The 16,674-nt window shown below is 40.0% G+C and overlaps 1 protein-coding gene and 1 long non-coding RNA gene across 4 annotated transcripts in view; one reads left to right on the top strand and one right to left on the bottom strand.

Annotated features, from left to right (window-relative positions):
- The window catches only part of LOC132646369 (uncharacterized), a 34,845-nt gene extending 26,052 nt beyond the window's left edge, over positions 1–8,793 (bottom strand). The window contains exon 1 of one of the 2 annotated variants that reach the window (XR_009584585.1): positions 8,655–8,793. This is a non-coding gene — a long non-coding RNA (uncharacterized LOC132646369). The remainder of the gene's footprint in view (positions 1–8,654) is intronic. The other variant, XR_009584584.1, reaches the window with a different exon arrangement.
- Pla2g4a (phospholipase A2 group IVA) overlaps positions 1–16,674 on the top strand; it is a 145,123-nt gene that overhangs the window by 32,204 nt on the left and 96,245 nt on the right. The window contains exons 1-2 of one of the 2 annotated variants that reach the window (XM_060364423.1): positions 8,802–8,986; positions 9,152–9,233. In XM_060364423.1, the coding sequence (XP_060220406.1) occupies positions 8,978–8,986; positions 9,152–9,233 (91 nt within the window). In that variant the 5' untranslated portion in view covers positions 8,802–8,977. Of the gene's footprint in view, positions 1–8,801; positions 8,987–9,151; positions 9,234–16,674 lie in introns of those variants that run through there. The other variant, XM_021645437.2, reaches the window with a different exon arrangement.

Genomic DNA, 16,674 nt, shown 5'->3' with positions numbered 1-16,674 from the left:
TTTCTAAAAGAGAAACCCATCTACTCTACTTTTGCAAGGGAACACAGTCATAATTACTATTGGTTTGGCTTTATTCTCTATTCAAGCAAGGAATGTATAGGGACAGCCATACTGGAATCTAAAAAAAATGGTTTACTATTCATGTAAGGTGCATACCTTACTAATAAATCACTCAACCTCTCAGAGTTACATTTTAATTGACCTTTAAATATAAATACTAATACATGGAACTGGAGAGATGGTTCAGTGGACAAGAATACTTGCTACTCTTTTGGAGTATTTGAGTTTGGTTACTAGAATTCAACCAGGGCAATTCATAACCTTCTCTAACTCCAGTTCCAGGGACCAAACATTCTCTCTTGACCTCTCTGAGCATCCCCATACACATATATTCACACATACACATAAATAAATAAATAAATAAATAAATAAATAAAGATACTAAAAGCTAATATAATTTATAGCAATTATTTATAATAATATATAGCATATTATATGCTATTATATAACATATTACATATTATATAATAGCATATTATTTTATAAGATATGTTATTTATTTATTTTGCTTTACTTTGCATCATAGGCAATCATAGCCCCCTTCCTTGTCTTCACCTGACTCACTCTCCTTAGCTCTTCACCTTATCCTTCCTCTTCTCCCTCTCAGAAAAGGGGAGTCCCCCTACTCATCCCAGCACGTCTAGGCTCATCAGAACTAAGCACATCCTCTACAACAGTGGCCTAACCAGGCAGTCCCACCGGGGAGAAGTGATCAAAAAGCATGTAAGAGAGTCCTTGTCAGAGACAGCCCATTCACAGCCAAACACTAGGTAGAGTACAGAGAGTCTTATGAAAGAGTGGGAGGAAGGATAATAGGACCCAGACCACACAGGAGCTCCACAAGAAGACCAACATAGCCAGCTGACCTGGGTCCACAGGTGCTGGTGGAGATGGAGACATCAAACAAGGACTATGTATGGATATCTACTAACAGATATCTACTCAGTGGACAGGCTGGTCTTCATGTGGCTACCCTAGTAGGGGAAGATCTATTCTTTAATTATTTCTTAAAATTATGTTTTTATTATTACAATTTATTCATTTTGTATTCCACCTATAGCCCCCTCCCTTTGCCCCTCCCAACCCTACCCTCCCTCTTTCTTCTCCTCCCATGCCCCTCCCTCAGTCCACTGATAGGGGCAGTCCTCCTCCCCTTTCATCTGACCCTAACCTATCAGGTCTCATCAGGACTGGCTGTATTGTCTTCCTCTGTGGCCTGGTGAGGCTGCTCCCTGCTCAGGGGGAGTGACCAAAAGCCAGCTACTGAGTTCATGTCAGAGATAGCCCCTGTTCCCCTTACTAGGGAACCCACTTGGACACTGAACTGCCATTGGCTACATCTGTGCAGGGGTTCTAGGTAATCTCCATGCATGGTCCTTGGTTGGAGTATCAGTCTCAGAAAAGACCCCTGTACTCAGATTTTTTGGTTCTATTGCTCTTCTTGTGGAGCTTCTATCCTCTTCAGGTCTATCTCCCCCTTCTTTAATAAGATTCCCTGCACTCTGCCCAAAGCTTGGCTATGATTCTCAGCATCTGTGTTAATACCCTGCTGGGTAGAGTCTTTCAGAGGCCCTCTGTGGTAGGCTCCTGTCCTGTTTTCTGTTTTCCCCCTCTTCCAATGTCCACCCTGTTTACCTTACTGAAAGAGGACTGAAGATCTGTTATTTATAATAATGTCTCATGCTTGTCAACAGTAGGGCTCTTGGGAAGTCTGAGAAGCAGCACCTAGTAGAATACCTAGAATTTGATGCACACTCAACAGGACCTTGTGGTGATAACATTTTTCTTCTGTGCTTTATTAAGAAGCATTTGATGTGAATATACATGCAACAACTTAGAAGTTAAACTAGAAATAGATAAAGGTATTGCTCATAAGTTTCATATTACAGGGAAATTTTGAACTTTGAATAGTCATATGCTATTACATGTTCAAAGACATAAATAAACACAGATCCCTGGCAGGTAAGCAAGCTTACATGTAAGAATAAATATATGTGTGTATTCTTTTTTTTCTTTTCTTTTAAATGTAGAACCCCTTAAAGATTAGCTTACTCTAAAGCTCACTTTGTAGCTAGGGATGGACTTAAATTCCTTATTTTCCTGTCTCCTTCTCTAGTGTGCTAGGGTTCTAGGCATACATCTATATTTAATTTTGAGTTTTTTTAGGTAGAAAAATCTCATACCTGAAGTTGGATTTTCCAAGGCATTTTTCATTTTATTTTGAGCCCAGGTATTATCTGTCTTGGTTTGTTTTCATTTCAATATAGATGCCTAGTTGTTTCAGCTGCATTTGATGAAAAGAAAAATCTCTTTCATTGGTCCACTTGTCTATTCTTTCACAAGTACCATACTGTATTGGTTACTGCAGCACAGGAAATCCTGAAGTCTGGGCTCTTTAGTTCACCATGTTTTCCTTTAACATTGTATATGATAGTCTGGATCTTTTGCTGATACATTTTGAGATCCATTTATCAATCTTGAAAAATAATTTTTGGTATGTGTTGGATCTGTAAATTTGGGGTGGTGTTTTGTGTGGGTGTGTGTGTGTACATTTCTGCTATTTATTTTTTATTTATTTTCTGAGAAAAATCTTACTGTCTAGCTCAAACTGGCATCTGACTGGTGCTGCTGCCATTGGTATGCTGGGGTTATGCATATGTACCACCATGCTTAGCACCTCAAACTGTGTGGTATTAATTTTTATTTTTTTTTAATATCAATCACAGGTTATTTACTTTGTATCCCAGACGAAGCCCTCCCAATCCCCCCTCCCTCCCTCATCCCCTCTCTATGACAGGGTATTTTTAAAATAATTTTATATTTTATTTAAGTTTCTTTTAGGTTGAAGCATACGTTTGCTTCTTATGGACTTGCCTTCCACACCGAGCATTATACTTTCTTTTTAATTGTTCTGCTTCCTTGGTATTCTTCTTTCTCTTTCCCTACCTCTGGCTGGTTATTCTTTTCCCAAGATATCCCCCTCTTCTGCTTTCATGTCGTCTATATCCCATTAGCCTCATCTTTCTCTCTTTTCTTAATATTCTTTTCTTTTATCTTTTCATCTTTTGTCTAAATATATGATTTTAACACACAGATAGATTAAAGCATACATCTATATATGTCACATATGAATTTTTAAGTCTAAATTATGCAAATGAGAGATGTATTTTTTCCTGTGAAGGCTGGATTATTTTACTTGATGTAATGGTTTCTAGTTCCATCTATCATCTGACAAATGCCATGGCCTGCGACTCTTTTTAGACATTAGACTAAATTTGCTAATATTTTTTCATGAGGGATATTAGTCTGTAATTTTCATTTGTTATAATATTTTTGTCTGGTTTTGAAATTAGAGTAGTGGTGGCTGCCAGCAAAGAATTAAGTTTTTGTCCTCCGGAAGAGACTGAACATAGCTGTTGTAATTTTTCATTGTATAGAATTCATGTGAGCCCATGTAAATTACATGCTTTCTCTTTGGAAAGAGTTATCAGTTCTTGACTCGTGTTGTTTTAGCAAATGTGGATTTATTGAGTATGTTCAGTTTTGGTAGATTGTTTAATGAACTGTTCCAGTTTATCTATTTTGTTAATTTTTTAAATTCTTTATTAATTACACTTTATTTACTTTGTATCCTTGTGGTTCCCTCCCTCCTCCTGTCTCTATCCCTCCCTTCCTCCACCCTCTGCATGCATGCCCCTCCCCAAGTCCACTGATAGGGGAGGTCTTCTTATCCTTCCTTCATATCCTAGACAATTAAGTCTCATCAGGAGTGGCTGCATTGTCTTCTTCTGTGGCCTGGTAATGCTACTTTCCCCTCAGGGGGAGGTAATTAAAGATCAGGCCAATCAGTTCATGTCAGAGGCAGTTCCTGTTCCTATTACAATGGAACCCACTTGGATATTGAACTGCCATGGGCTACATCTGTGCAGGGGTCTTAGGTTATCTCCATGCCTAGTCCTTGGTTGGAGTATCAGTCTCAGGAAAGACCCCTGTGCTCAGATTTTTTGGTTCTGTTGCTCTCCTTGTGGAGTTCCTGTCCTCTCCAGATCTTAATATTTCCCACTTCTTTCCTAAGAGTCCCTGCACTCTGCCCAAAGGTTGCCCATAAGTCTCAGAATCTTCATTGATAGTCTGCAGGGCAGAGCCTTTCAGAGGTCCTCTGTGTCAGGCTCCTGACTTGTTCCCTCTTTTCTCCTTCTTCTGATGTCCATCCTCTTTCCCTTTCTGTATAGGAATTGAGTATTTTAGCAAGAGTCCTCCCTCTTGATTAGTTTCTTTAGGCATACAAATTACCAACACAATTCTTTACAGACCTTGAAAGAAAAATTCTCACCTTCATGTGGAACAACAAGAAACCCAGAATTGCTAAAACAATTCTCTACAGTAAAAGATCTTCAGGAGGTATCTCCATTCCTGATCTCAAGCTGTACTATAGAGCAACAATACTAAAAGCTGCATGGTACTGGCATAGAAACAGACTGGTGGATCAATGGAATCGAATAGAAGACCCTGACATAAATCCACACACTTATGAACACCTGATTTTTGACAAAGATGCCAAAACCATTCAATGGAAAAAAGACAGCATTTTCAACAAATGGTGCTGTTCCAACTGGATGTCTACATGTAGAAAAATGCAAATAGACCCATACTTATCACCCTGCACAAAACTAAAGTCCAAGTGGATCAAAGACCTTAATATAAAACCAGACACACTAAACCGCTTAGAAGAAAAAGTGGGTAAGAGCCTTGAGCTCATTGGCACAGGAGAAAACTTCCTGAACAGAACACCAACAGTAAAGGCTCTAAGAGCAACAATCAATAAATGGGACCTCATGAAACTGAAAAGCTCTGTAAAGCAAAGGACACTGTCATCAGAACAAAACAACAGCCTACAGATTGGGAAAGGATCTTCACCAACCCTATATCTAAAAGAGGACTAATATCCAGTATATATAAAGAACTAAAGAAGTTAAACAGCAACAAATCAAGTAATCCAATTAAAAAATGGAGTACAGGGCTAAACAGAGAATTCTCAATAGAGGAACATTGAATGGCAGAGAAACACTTAAAGAAATGCTCAACCTCATTAGCCATCAAGGAAATGCAAATCAAAACGACCCTAAGATTTCACCTTATACCCATCAGAATGGCCAAGATCAAAACCTCAAGAGACAACACATGCTGGAAAGGCTGTGGAGAAAGGGGAACCCTCCTCCACTGCTGGTGGGAATGTAAACTTGTGCAACCACTTTGGAAATCAATCTGGTGCTTTCTCAGACAACTAGGAATAGTGCTTCCTCAAGATCCAGCTATACCACTCCTAGGCATATACCCAAGCGAGTCTCAAGTATACAGTAAGGGCATTTGCTCAACCATGTTTGCAGCAGCCTTATTTGTAATAGCCAGAAGCTGGAAACAGCCCATATGCCCCTCAACTGAAGAATGGATGCACAAATTGTGGTATATCTACACAGTGGAATATTACTCAGCAATAAAAAACAAGGAAATCATGAAATTTGCAGGTAAATGGTGGGATCTGGAAAAGATCATCCTGAGTGAGCTCTCCCAGCAGAAAGATGCACATGGTATATACTCACTCATATAGATATATAATATTTTGTCAATTTTGAAACAGAGTTTTTTTTAATTCCTTTTATTGTCATTTTGTTGTGCCTGACATCATAGTGTTGCTGCCTTTTGATTTCTGAAATTAAATAACCCATTTTCTTGTTTCTAAAATGCCCTGGTTGAAGGTTTACTGATTGTATGCTATTCTATTTTATTTATTTACTTTTTTTTTTTTGAGATAGTATCTTACTATGTAGCCCTGGTTGGCCTGGAACTCTTCCTTTGAACTCACAGAAATCTCCCCGCCTCAGCCCCTGAATGCCGCGATTAAAAACAAACAGCACCATGCCTGGTCCTTTTAAAGAAGGGCATTTTTGTGTCATTGTTTTTCCCTATTCATTTTGCATTTTTAATTTTATTGATATCTGCTCTCACTTTACTATTTTTTGCTTATTTTGTATTTTAACTTGTTTATTTTTGTGTTTCTTAGGGTGGGAGCTTAGTTTGTTCATTTTCAATTTTCTTCTTTCTAGTTAAAGAATTAGATACTATAAATTTCTCTCTAAGCACTGTTTTCATTGCAGTCCACAAGTTTTCCAAAGTTGTATTTTAATTTTCTTTTAATTGCTGGTATTTGTGACTTTCTTTTATTATTTTTTTTTCCACACCTGTTATTTGTACACTTGAGTAGTTGGTTATGTCTGTGTATTTGAGGGACTTAATAAATATTCTTTCTTAATTTTTAGTTTATTTAATTCCATGTGTTCTGAAAACATTGTTTTATTTCTATATTTGAAATAAGTTAAGGAGTGCTTATTGTTCACAGTGTAGTTTATTTTGGTGAATGTGCCATGTGAGATTGAAAAGAATGTATGTCCTGATACTAGATGACATAATCTGTAGATGTTTATTATACACAGTGATTTGATTGACTTTGAGGTAACTGTGCCTTTATGTCTTTTGTGCTTGCTGTATTTATTACTGGTAGCAGACCATTAAAATCTCCAGCTGTGAGATTTTTCTTTTCTTCTTGCTGTTACGTATTACATTTTCCTTCATGTGTTCATGATATGTTACTTGATACCCATATATTAAGGATTATTACATCTTTTTGAAGAATTTACTCATTCATCTTAAGTATTTCTCCTCTTTATTCCTGATCATTTTTCATGCCTAAATGTTTTGTCTGTTTGAAACATATGTAGCAAACTAGTTTTCTTTTGATTAATGGCTGCCTGGCATATTTTTCACTATATTTTTACATTTATAGTAGGCTTACTCCATATAACTAATGCCAGCTAATTTTAATGCACACCAGAGAAATGACAACCATTTTTAAAAAATGTTGCTGGGAAAACAGAATATCCTCCTGAGAAAAATGAAACTAAATCTATATTTGTCACACACATACACACACACACACACACACACACACACACACTCACACTCACACACATGAGGGGTGGGAGGAAGAAATGGCCAATAAAGCTGGAAAATGTATTCAACATTCTTAGCTTATAGCTATGGTAACAGGCATGAATGTGGACAAACAACAACCTTGAATCACTACTGAAGGGAGTATAAGCTGGTGTCACTCATGTGGAAGTCAGTTTGGAGACTCCTCAGAAAGCTAAAAAAAAAAAAAAACAACAACAAAAAAAACAAAAAACGAAAAAAAAACAGCACTATCATATGACTCAGCTCTCTCATGGCTGAGCATATATCTGAAGAACTGTAAGTCTTACCACAGAACTATTGAACATACACTATATCCTTCACAATGGCAAGGAAATGGAGGCAACCATGTGATCTCCATCAACGGATGAATGAGTAAATTGTGATACTAATATATATGTATGTATGTATGTATATAAAGGTTTTATTTGGGCATAAAATGAAGTAACGACCTTTGCTGGGAAGCTGAAAATAACTATGTTATGTGCAATAACCCAGACCAAGAAAAATTACATGAGTGCGTGTATATGTGTGAGGGGGGCATCAAAGTAGAATGGAATTTATCAGAGGATGAAGAACTCATGAGGGAAGTGGAAGGAGAGGGTGGTGGTGTGTGTGATGTGACTCAGGGGAGGACACTGGTAGAGAAAGGAGGGGGCCCAGGCAGAGGCTCATGGCGCAGAGGGAGAGAGCTGTGGGAGAGGAAAGTGAGTTAGAACAGAATATCATGACAGGTGTGTAGAAGAATGCCATGATGAAACACGTCACTTGTGTGTTTATTTAAGTTAAATGATGTGATCTTCGGCACAGCTGACAGTGAGCTAAGTGAGCTAGTGGAGGCACACAGTCCTGTAGCTATTTTATTGGCAGAGGCTGGAGGACCAGGATTCAAGTTCATGGTGAGCCTCAGAAGGCTCGAGGCCACCTGAGCTCCATGAGAACCCTGTTAACCCGTATGAGTCTGCCCTATTTATATTTTGTGCCGTTTGCCTTTAAATTAACACTTCTTCATAGTATTACCATTGTCTCAGTTTTTTTTTGAAATTTAAATAAAAAAATGACTTATTTGTCTTATGCACTTCAGTGACTTGCCTGCATGTATGTATGTGCACCACATTGCATACATGTGCTCCAGAGGCGAAGGCAGCAGATCTACCAGAACTGGAATTACAGGCAGCTGCTATGTGGGTGTTGGGAATTGCAACTAGCACTCATCACTGCCGAGGCCCCAGCTTCTTTTTAAGTAACTGCAGACATTTTACCTTGCTAGGCAGGTGCAGAAACATTACTGAAGTAGACTTCTCTAAGCTTGAAACACAAGACAGAAAACAACAACAAAACTGTGCACTTGACATATTTTGCTCTTTAAACTGTGTAAATCCCCACTTCCCTATTTGTTTTAGTGAGTAAGGGTGTTTCATATCTGGTTTCCATTTAGGCAGGGTGTTTAACAACCCTCCACCCTGTTAATTTTATTATATGTGTGCAGACTTTCAGGCTATTAGAAAAGCAACCTTGCTGAGCATCGGTTTTTAACAAATACATTTAAGTCAATAAAAGTAGCTCACCTGTGATTGCCTAGGGTCCAAAGCTGCCTTCGGAGGTTCAGAAGACTTCTCGTGGGCTCTGAGTAGTAGCAAGAAATGCCAACAAGCCTGAGTGACTTAAGCTTCTTGTTCTGGGTTCACTTCTCTAAGCCACACTCCCTAGTCAGAGTACAAAGCCCAATTGTTCTAGGTGCCTGCCAGCTGATTTACATCCGCCCCCACGCCCACCGAGCAGCAAAGACATTCTCCTGTTCTTCTCACCTTCAAGCAGGAGCTAGACTCCTCAATGAGTCTGTGGTGGGAGACAAGAGAGAGTTGGGAGAGGAACAACCCTAGGGTCACAGATGTTTCTGGTACGTGTGTACTGACTTTCATGGAGCATAGTTTTAATCTGTCTCGGCGAAAAACAGGAGATTCCTTAGGGAATGCTTATTTTAAACATTATTTTATTTCATAATAATCATCCTTACTGTTATTATTTAAATGATCTTACCCCCCCCCCTTTTTTTTTCTTTTAGGTGGAACACCAGTATTCCCATAAATTTACAGTAGTGGTTCTACGTGCCACCAAAGTGACCAAGGGGACCTTTGGTGATATGCGTGAGTACTTGATTTGTTGTGTGGCTGGAGATGGGGAGTCTACATGTCTCAGGAGGTGGGGGGACTTACTGTTAAGTTGCCTGATTCCTTGACAAGCCAGGGGTGTTCCCTCCTTAACCGATTATCTGCGAGTGACAGCAGTTTGAACCATTCTGATGCTGCCATCTGTCAGAACAGCCCTTCACTTTGGCTTTACATTAGCTGAAAGCAACTGCAGTCAAATGACAGTCTTGTTACATAGCTCTGTGGAACTCGAAGTCCCATTTCATCCTATTTGGAAAGAGCACCGAGTCGGGACTTCAAACAGGCTGCCTCTGTGAGGTACAGTGCTTATAGGATTAAAAAAAATGCAGTGACTGGAATTCTTCTGCCCCTGAGTGTTTGTTATGTATGGGATAGCTATAGAAACTGGTGCAGGACAGCAGCCTGAGGATCATGTGGCATTAACTTGTTGGCCGTCTCCTTCGCTGTGCGCAACACACTTTTCCTTGTTCTTCTGAGAAGGCAAAGCTCTCGGGTGTGGAGTACAAAGGAAAGTGTATAAATATGATGACTGTGAATTTGTAAGTGCATGAGTATTGCCATAGTCTGGGAACTCTCAGAAGTGTTGGAGAAAGAACAAAAGCAAAATTTAAAGTGGTGGGATACGCAGACAACATCCTTCTGCACGTTTTAGAAACACCTCTCCCAACTGTTTTTCCTTTGCTCTCATATGACTCAGCAGAAGACTTCTGACACCAGCAAGTAAGCAATTGATTCTAAAGTAGAAATCAGCAGTATGTCTTCCGACTCAATTCAGTGTGACATTCTCTACCTGTAGCTAATTTTACATCATGCAGGACTGAGTTTCCAAGAAAAACTGCAAGCTGCAGCTTTTTAACCTGGGCTTCGGAACAACTGATTAATAACTAGTGCTTGCTTAGTCCACTCCCAGCATTCAGTTCATTTGCCTGGAGAGTAACTCATGGAGCTCGGGGAAATTCTTACAGTTATCACTTTATTATGGAAATATCTGTAAGACACTTAAATAAAGAGCTACAGCACCATGGTGGCAAATGCCTTTAATTCCAAAATAGTGGATTCCAAAAAATCCAGGACTATGTAGAGAGACTATCTCTAAAATGGGGGTGGAGGGAGCGAGAGAGGAAGAAAGAGAAAGAGAGAGACAGAGATAAAGAGACAGACAGATGGAGAGAGACAGAACCAGGCATGTGGAAGAGGAGGGAAAGAGCAGAGTTCCCTGGTTTCTCCAGGCATCACCCTTTGGGAACCTTTTTAGCTCAGTACTCTGATGGCTTTTCCTGTCATGTCCTTTGGGGCTTTTGTGGAGACTACATCATGTCTCCTGAAGATAGAACTGGAATCCATCAAGGCTTGTCTCCTTAAGTGTTTTGTTTTATTTTTTTTCCTTATCTGGACATAATTGTTCCTCCAGAGTGTGAGGCAAGTCTGTTCTGGAATCATTTGTATCTTAGGACTAGCTATTGTACTGGACTGGCTGATCAAAGAATTTCTTGATGACCAAAGGGTAGAATTAAGTTTCTGTGATCTGCTCTGAGGGTGGGAAATTTTAGTCTCTATGGCTTGTGTCAGAGAAGGGGTCATGACCCAGGAGCCATGGAGAAGAACAGAGTGTCCTAGGTCATCACAGCACATCTGCAGAGTGACGCTGCATGGCCGAGAGCAGGCAGAAGGAATCTTGGGTGGAGACTGTCTAGAATAGGTCCAATATTGCCAATGAATATTATTAACTCAATGCACACTCAAGGCTAGGATAGGGAAGACAGGGCCTGTGGGGGGAGGGGGAGGGCTCAGAGATTATTATCTATGCAATAGGGAGAACTGGATGGCATTGAAGTGGCCCAGCACAGGACCAAATTTTCACTCAAAATGTTCCAAAACTCAACTAAACTAAACTCAAAATAGTAAGAAAGAATGTGAGGTCTGAGCCCAAGCTGTCAGTGAGGTTAGTGGATATTAGAACTAAGAAGAATGGGGCCACACTCTAATGGCATTAGTAGAGCTGAGACAACATTGGCAATGTCTTCAAAATTAGTCACATCCCCTGCGTTAGTTGGTTGAATATTATGCTTTTGTCTATGCTGCCTAATCCCGCTTGTCAGTATTGTCCTTTTATTCCTATTTTACCTTTACAGTTCTTTGCCCTTTTCTCACTTTAAATCACAATCTTCTGTGAAAAAAGCACACTTGGGATGGCAGGAGGGAGGGCAGGGAGGTTCACAGTAGTGTCAACATTTATCACTTCTGATGTTAGCAATCATGTCTTGGAGTGGCTGGCAGCTGCTTTGCTCAGGCCTTAATCAAAAAGGCCTGGCAGTAGAACTGGTCAACCGCTTGATGAAAAGGCCTTTCTTTCTTTTACTAACACTGTGCCAGTAATTCGGCAGCCAGGCTAACAATAGACCTGATTTGACTTTTACAAATATGTCTATTATCTCTCAGACAAAGCAGCAGCAGTCTTCTTCTGTCAGTGCTGGTTCTGTTGTGTGGAGACAATGGGTGTGGCGATACTTGGGATGCAGCTCAGAATTGCTGTGAACATCAGCTGTGGCTGTGTGGTCTCTCGTAGCCTAATAGTATCGATACTCTGATAGTATCGATTCTGATAATCTCACCTGGTATGGGCTGGATTCCTCTGGAACCTGAGACAAATATTTGTTGTGATTAATCCAGGAACTAGACTAATGAGACTAATACTGTGTTGATTTCTGTGCCCACAGTGGATGTGACACATGTTAGACCATTGGGCTCCAGATGCATCTTTTTAAAGTAGAGGGCCCAAGGACGGAACAGCCCACTGGGTACAGTTGAAAGCCCAGAGTTAAGGCTCAGTGATCAAGTGTTAAGCCAGTCTTCCCAAGACCTGGAAGACCTGCAGAGCAGAAATCTCCCTATTGCATTTGTTTTATTTTATATATGTGAGTGTTTTGCCTGTGCATGTGTATGTCTGTGGAAGTCAGACGAGAAGTCTGGTCCCCTGAAACTGGAGTTATGGATGGTTGTGAGCCACTACATGGGTGCCGGGAATCAAATTAGCGAGAACAAGTACTCTTAATTAATGAGCCATCTCTCCAGCCGTATCCGATTCCAATTTTATGCTGCCTGTATTCTTTTAGAAAGTAAATTTTTTAAAGATTTACATGTTGGTAAAGAAGAATGATGGCAAGCATGTCTACTACGTGATTATTTTGGTGGGTGAGGCTTTGCTGCAAGCATCTAGTATCAGTGATGTTACCAAAGTAGGGTTACGGAAAGAAAATGAACAGAGGGGACTTATACCAATCAAACTTCATGGCAAGCTTGCCTAAACAGGGGATGCAACAGACAGGGCCAAGGCCTTACCTTTTAGAAGCTGCAGGGGCTGCAGTGAGGAAAAGTGTAAGATCCTCAAAGCCAGATTTAGCATGTTTGCTTGCAATAACTCTTGGGTGACAAATGAGCATAGGAAACTATAAAAGCATTTGTAAACCATAAACTAAACATCTAAGATCCAGAGAGTCAGGATAGCAGATGCCTACACCCTGTTTTCTAGTGTCTATACTAAAAAACAAGTTTCCACTAAATTCTCCTGTGGTTAAAGATTAGGGAGAGATTGCTACTGTAGAGATTTCATATGGTGGTCTTTCTCAAAGAGACCACCTATCAGGTGGCCTCTTATATGCTGTATCCTTATATGCTTTGTTTTAGATAACACTAACCTCATACTTCATTTTCTCTGCTGATGAATTATGCCACTCTTCATAGCTATACTTAGAAACGGATGAAGATGTAGGCATTGAAGATCCATTGAGCACTTTTAGGTCGTGATGCTTCTGTTTTGTCTCCACTCCTCCTGGTGTATACAGCTTCCATATGCTCCTGTGTTGCGAAGGTCCAAGCGTTTTCAGTTTTCACTGGTTTTACTTTTTAAAATAAATACCACAAACACCTTACTGCCTTTATTTTGCTTTCTAATTCATATGAAGACTGCCTAATTACATGACTCAGAACATTTTATCCTAGAAGCCTGACAGAAACAAACACAAAGGCTTGAATTCTGCATCACAATTACATTCTTCAGTAAGACCTCAGTGGGAACTCAAAATCAAGTGGCCACATTTTGGTCAGGTCCTATATACACATGAATATTCACAGATCACCCAAGCTCTGCATCTCCCATACAAGAGATTCCTGCTGTTTAATGTTCCCTTATTTTAATTTATGACTCTATAATATTTGCCAGGTACTTTCTCTGCTTTTAACCACTACAACATTATGAAAATTGTTTTATTCACCTCTGCAAGTAGCTTTGGTTGAGAACAGGCAAATTTTGTTAAGTACATGTTGCCTGTGTGAAGTTTAGAGAAATCTTTGCTGTCGTTTTTACATATTTTCAGAGACTATAAAGTGCAAAATCAAATTCACTCTATCAGAAAAAAGTGTTTTTAAAGATTTGTGTGTGTGTGTGTGTGTGTGAGAGAGAGAGAGAGAGAGAGAGAGAGAGAGAGAGAGAGAGAGAGAGAGTGAGAGAGAGAGAACGTGTGCTTATTTAAACTTGTGGAGGCTGGAAGGTGCAGATTTCTTCCTTTATTTACTCCATTTCTTCCTTTGGAGCAGAGGCTCTTAGAACCCAAGAACGTGAATTTTCTTATCTAAACTGAAAGCCAGTAAGCCCTAGTGATCTTCCTCACTCTGCCCCCTTTGAAGCTGGGGTTCCAGTTGTTTGTAGGAGACCTCATTTGTTGATAAAGCTGTTCTCAACTGCAGTCCTCAGCATTTCTCAGCAAGTGTTCTTAACAGCTGAGCCATCTCTTTGATGCCATGGAAGAGTTTTTAAGTATTTTGGACCACATGGCTTCATGTGGAAATTCATGACACACTTTGTTTGTACTAGCTTATGGCCTTGAGAAAAGAGATACCCCTGCAGCTTCACTTCTGTCTTCAATACACATTTAAAAAGGAATCAGCCGCAGTTCTGAATTGTTACTTAATGCAGAGGAAACAGCTATGACATTTCAGAAATAACTATTAAAGTGCCTTTAGAATTAATTTTGACTACATGTCCATGTAAACATAAAATATTTGCAAATGTTCAGTTATTTTTGAATTGTACTGTGTCATATATTTCACAGTCCAGTAAACCATCATTAACATATCACTGTGTGGTGGTGTGAATATTTATGTTTATACTCAGGGTAAACAGGACTCACTTAGCATATTTCTAAATCACGTTAAATTTGACTCAGCTTGTTCTGATCAATTTGACACACTCTTGGGTCATCCGGGAACCATTGGACATGTGATTCTGGGTCATATAACAAAGCTGACTGGGCAAGCCGTTGTGAACAAGCCAGTAAGCAGCATTCCTTTATAGCCACTACTTCAGTTCCTGCCCTGACTTCCCTTTGTGATGGACTGTATGTAAAAAATGAAACAAACCCTTTCTTCCCCAGTTGCTTTTGGTCTTGGTTGTTTTACCATAGCAATAAAAAGCAAACTTCAGGCCAAACCCCAGCTCACTAGAGGTAGGTGAAGGCGGGGGTGGGGGGTGTCGATTGTCTTCCTTTTTCTAAGAAACTGCTAGAATTCTAGATATTTAGAATTGCCTGCTACTGAGGAGGAAGGACTGCTGCAAGCCTTGGTCATGACCACCATTGGCTTCGAATCTTCAAGCTATAGGTTTTTATGGGTCCTGACCTTCTGCTTTTGACAGGAAACGAAATGCCCCTAAGGGAAGATTTCTTTAAAGTTTGTGTAACACTGAAGGGAACTTATGAACATCCTTAAAATGGTGTGAGATCCAGGCCCTTTAAAAAAAAAAGCCTTTAAAAAATTGTGTGTGGGGGGAGTTAGTATGACATGGAAAGGATAGGAGCTCCACAAGGACCAAATATATCTGGGCACAGGGGTCTTTTCTGAGACCGACATTCCACCAAGAACCATGTATGGATATAACCTAGAACCTCTGCTTGGATGTAACCCAGGGTAGCTCTGTAACCAATTGGTTTCCCATAGTAAGGGGAACAGGGACTATTTCTGACAGGAACTCAATGGCAGGCTCTTTGACCTCCCCATCCCCCAAGGGAGGAGCAGTCCTGCTAGGCCACAGAGGAGGACTTTGCAGCCAGTCCTCAAGATACCTGATAAAACAAGGTCAGATGAAAGGGGAGGAGGTCCTCTCCAATCAGTGGACCTGGAAAGGGGCAGGGAGGGTTTGCAAGGGAATGAGGGAGCAGGATACAGCTGGGATATAGAGTTAATAAAATGTAACTAATGATAAAAAAATAAAATAAAATAAATAAAAATAAAAATAAATTGTGTGTGTGTGTGTGTGTGTGTGCGTGTGTGTATGCATGTTCATGTTTTGCATGTATGCCACAGCATGTGTGTGGAGTCATAGATGACCACAGTGTCAGTTCTTACTTTCCACCTTGGTGGATAGGTGCTTGTTCACAGCTTCAGACTCAGGATCCCTGACAGACAACCTTCCAGGAATTCTCTAATCTTCACAACCCTTCTCATTGTGGGGACATTGGGACACTTAGTGGAATGTCTGTCCTATGTATTCTGAGGATCCAAACTTATATCATCATGGTTGCACAAAGGTTTTTTTTTTCCTAAACCTACTGAGCCATTTACTTACCCACCTTTTCCAGTTGTGTTTCTAAAGCAGCACTCTAAATCCCACCTGTAAGATCACCCAGTTCTATCCTCTTCAAAAGATCACAACCCCTAATACTTCCCAGTGAAAGGACCTTGGACTTCAGTTTTCCTATATGAATATATTGGTACGAGAGAAGAGCTATCAGGTCTGTGTGGACAGATGCATTTTTTTTAAATTTAGTATTTTGAGCAACAGCAGATAAATTCCCATAAAGACATGTGATCCCCATGGTCTGTATCCATCTTGAGTCCCACAGTGATCAGAGGTTCTAGCAAAGAGGTAGTTATATTGATGAAGAAATGTAATATCCATCAGTGAGCTGTCAGGTTAGGGTTAGGGAAGGGTTAGGGTTAGTGGAGTTTTAGGATTAGGGTTAGGGGTAGTGGATGGTAAGAGTTGTGGTAGGGTATTGGGTTAGGGTTAGAGTTAGAGTTAGTTTAGGGTTAGGATGTTGGGTTAGGGTTAGGCTTGTCAGTAACCTGGGGGTCTCTGGACAAGTTATATCTCTTCCCTTCAGCTTGCTTTTGTCATCTTGGAGATGTATTTCGTGTAGCATAAATGAAGTTCTTATATGTGTGCTCGGTACATACTGCCTGTCATGTAGAACAGTTTCCTACATTGACATAAAAAGATATACATACTCTCAAACATTATTAGAACAAAAGTTCCATTTTGAATTGTCTGTGTACAGGGTCTCTTTTACTTTTCTTTTTGGAGATAAATTTGTGTTCTGAATTTTCTTGTTGAGGAATCTTTGGATTTTTCTTTCTCAATGTG

This window comes from Meriones unguiculatus, chromosome 11, assembly GCF_030254825.1.
Source record: "Meriones unguiculatus strain TT.TT164.6M chromosome 11, Bangor_MerUng_6.1, whole genome shotgun sequence".
NCBI classification, from domain to species: domain Eukaryota; kingdom Metazoa; phylum Chordata; class Mammalia; order Rodentia; family Muridae; genus Meriones; species Meriones unguiculatus.
Note: the sequence above shows the minus strand (reverse complement) of the source record. Positions and strands in the feature narration are given on the sequence as shown.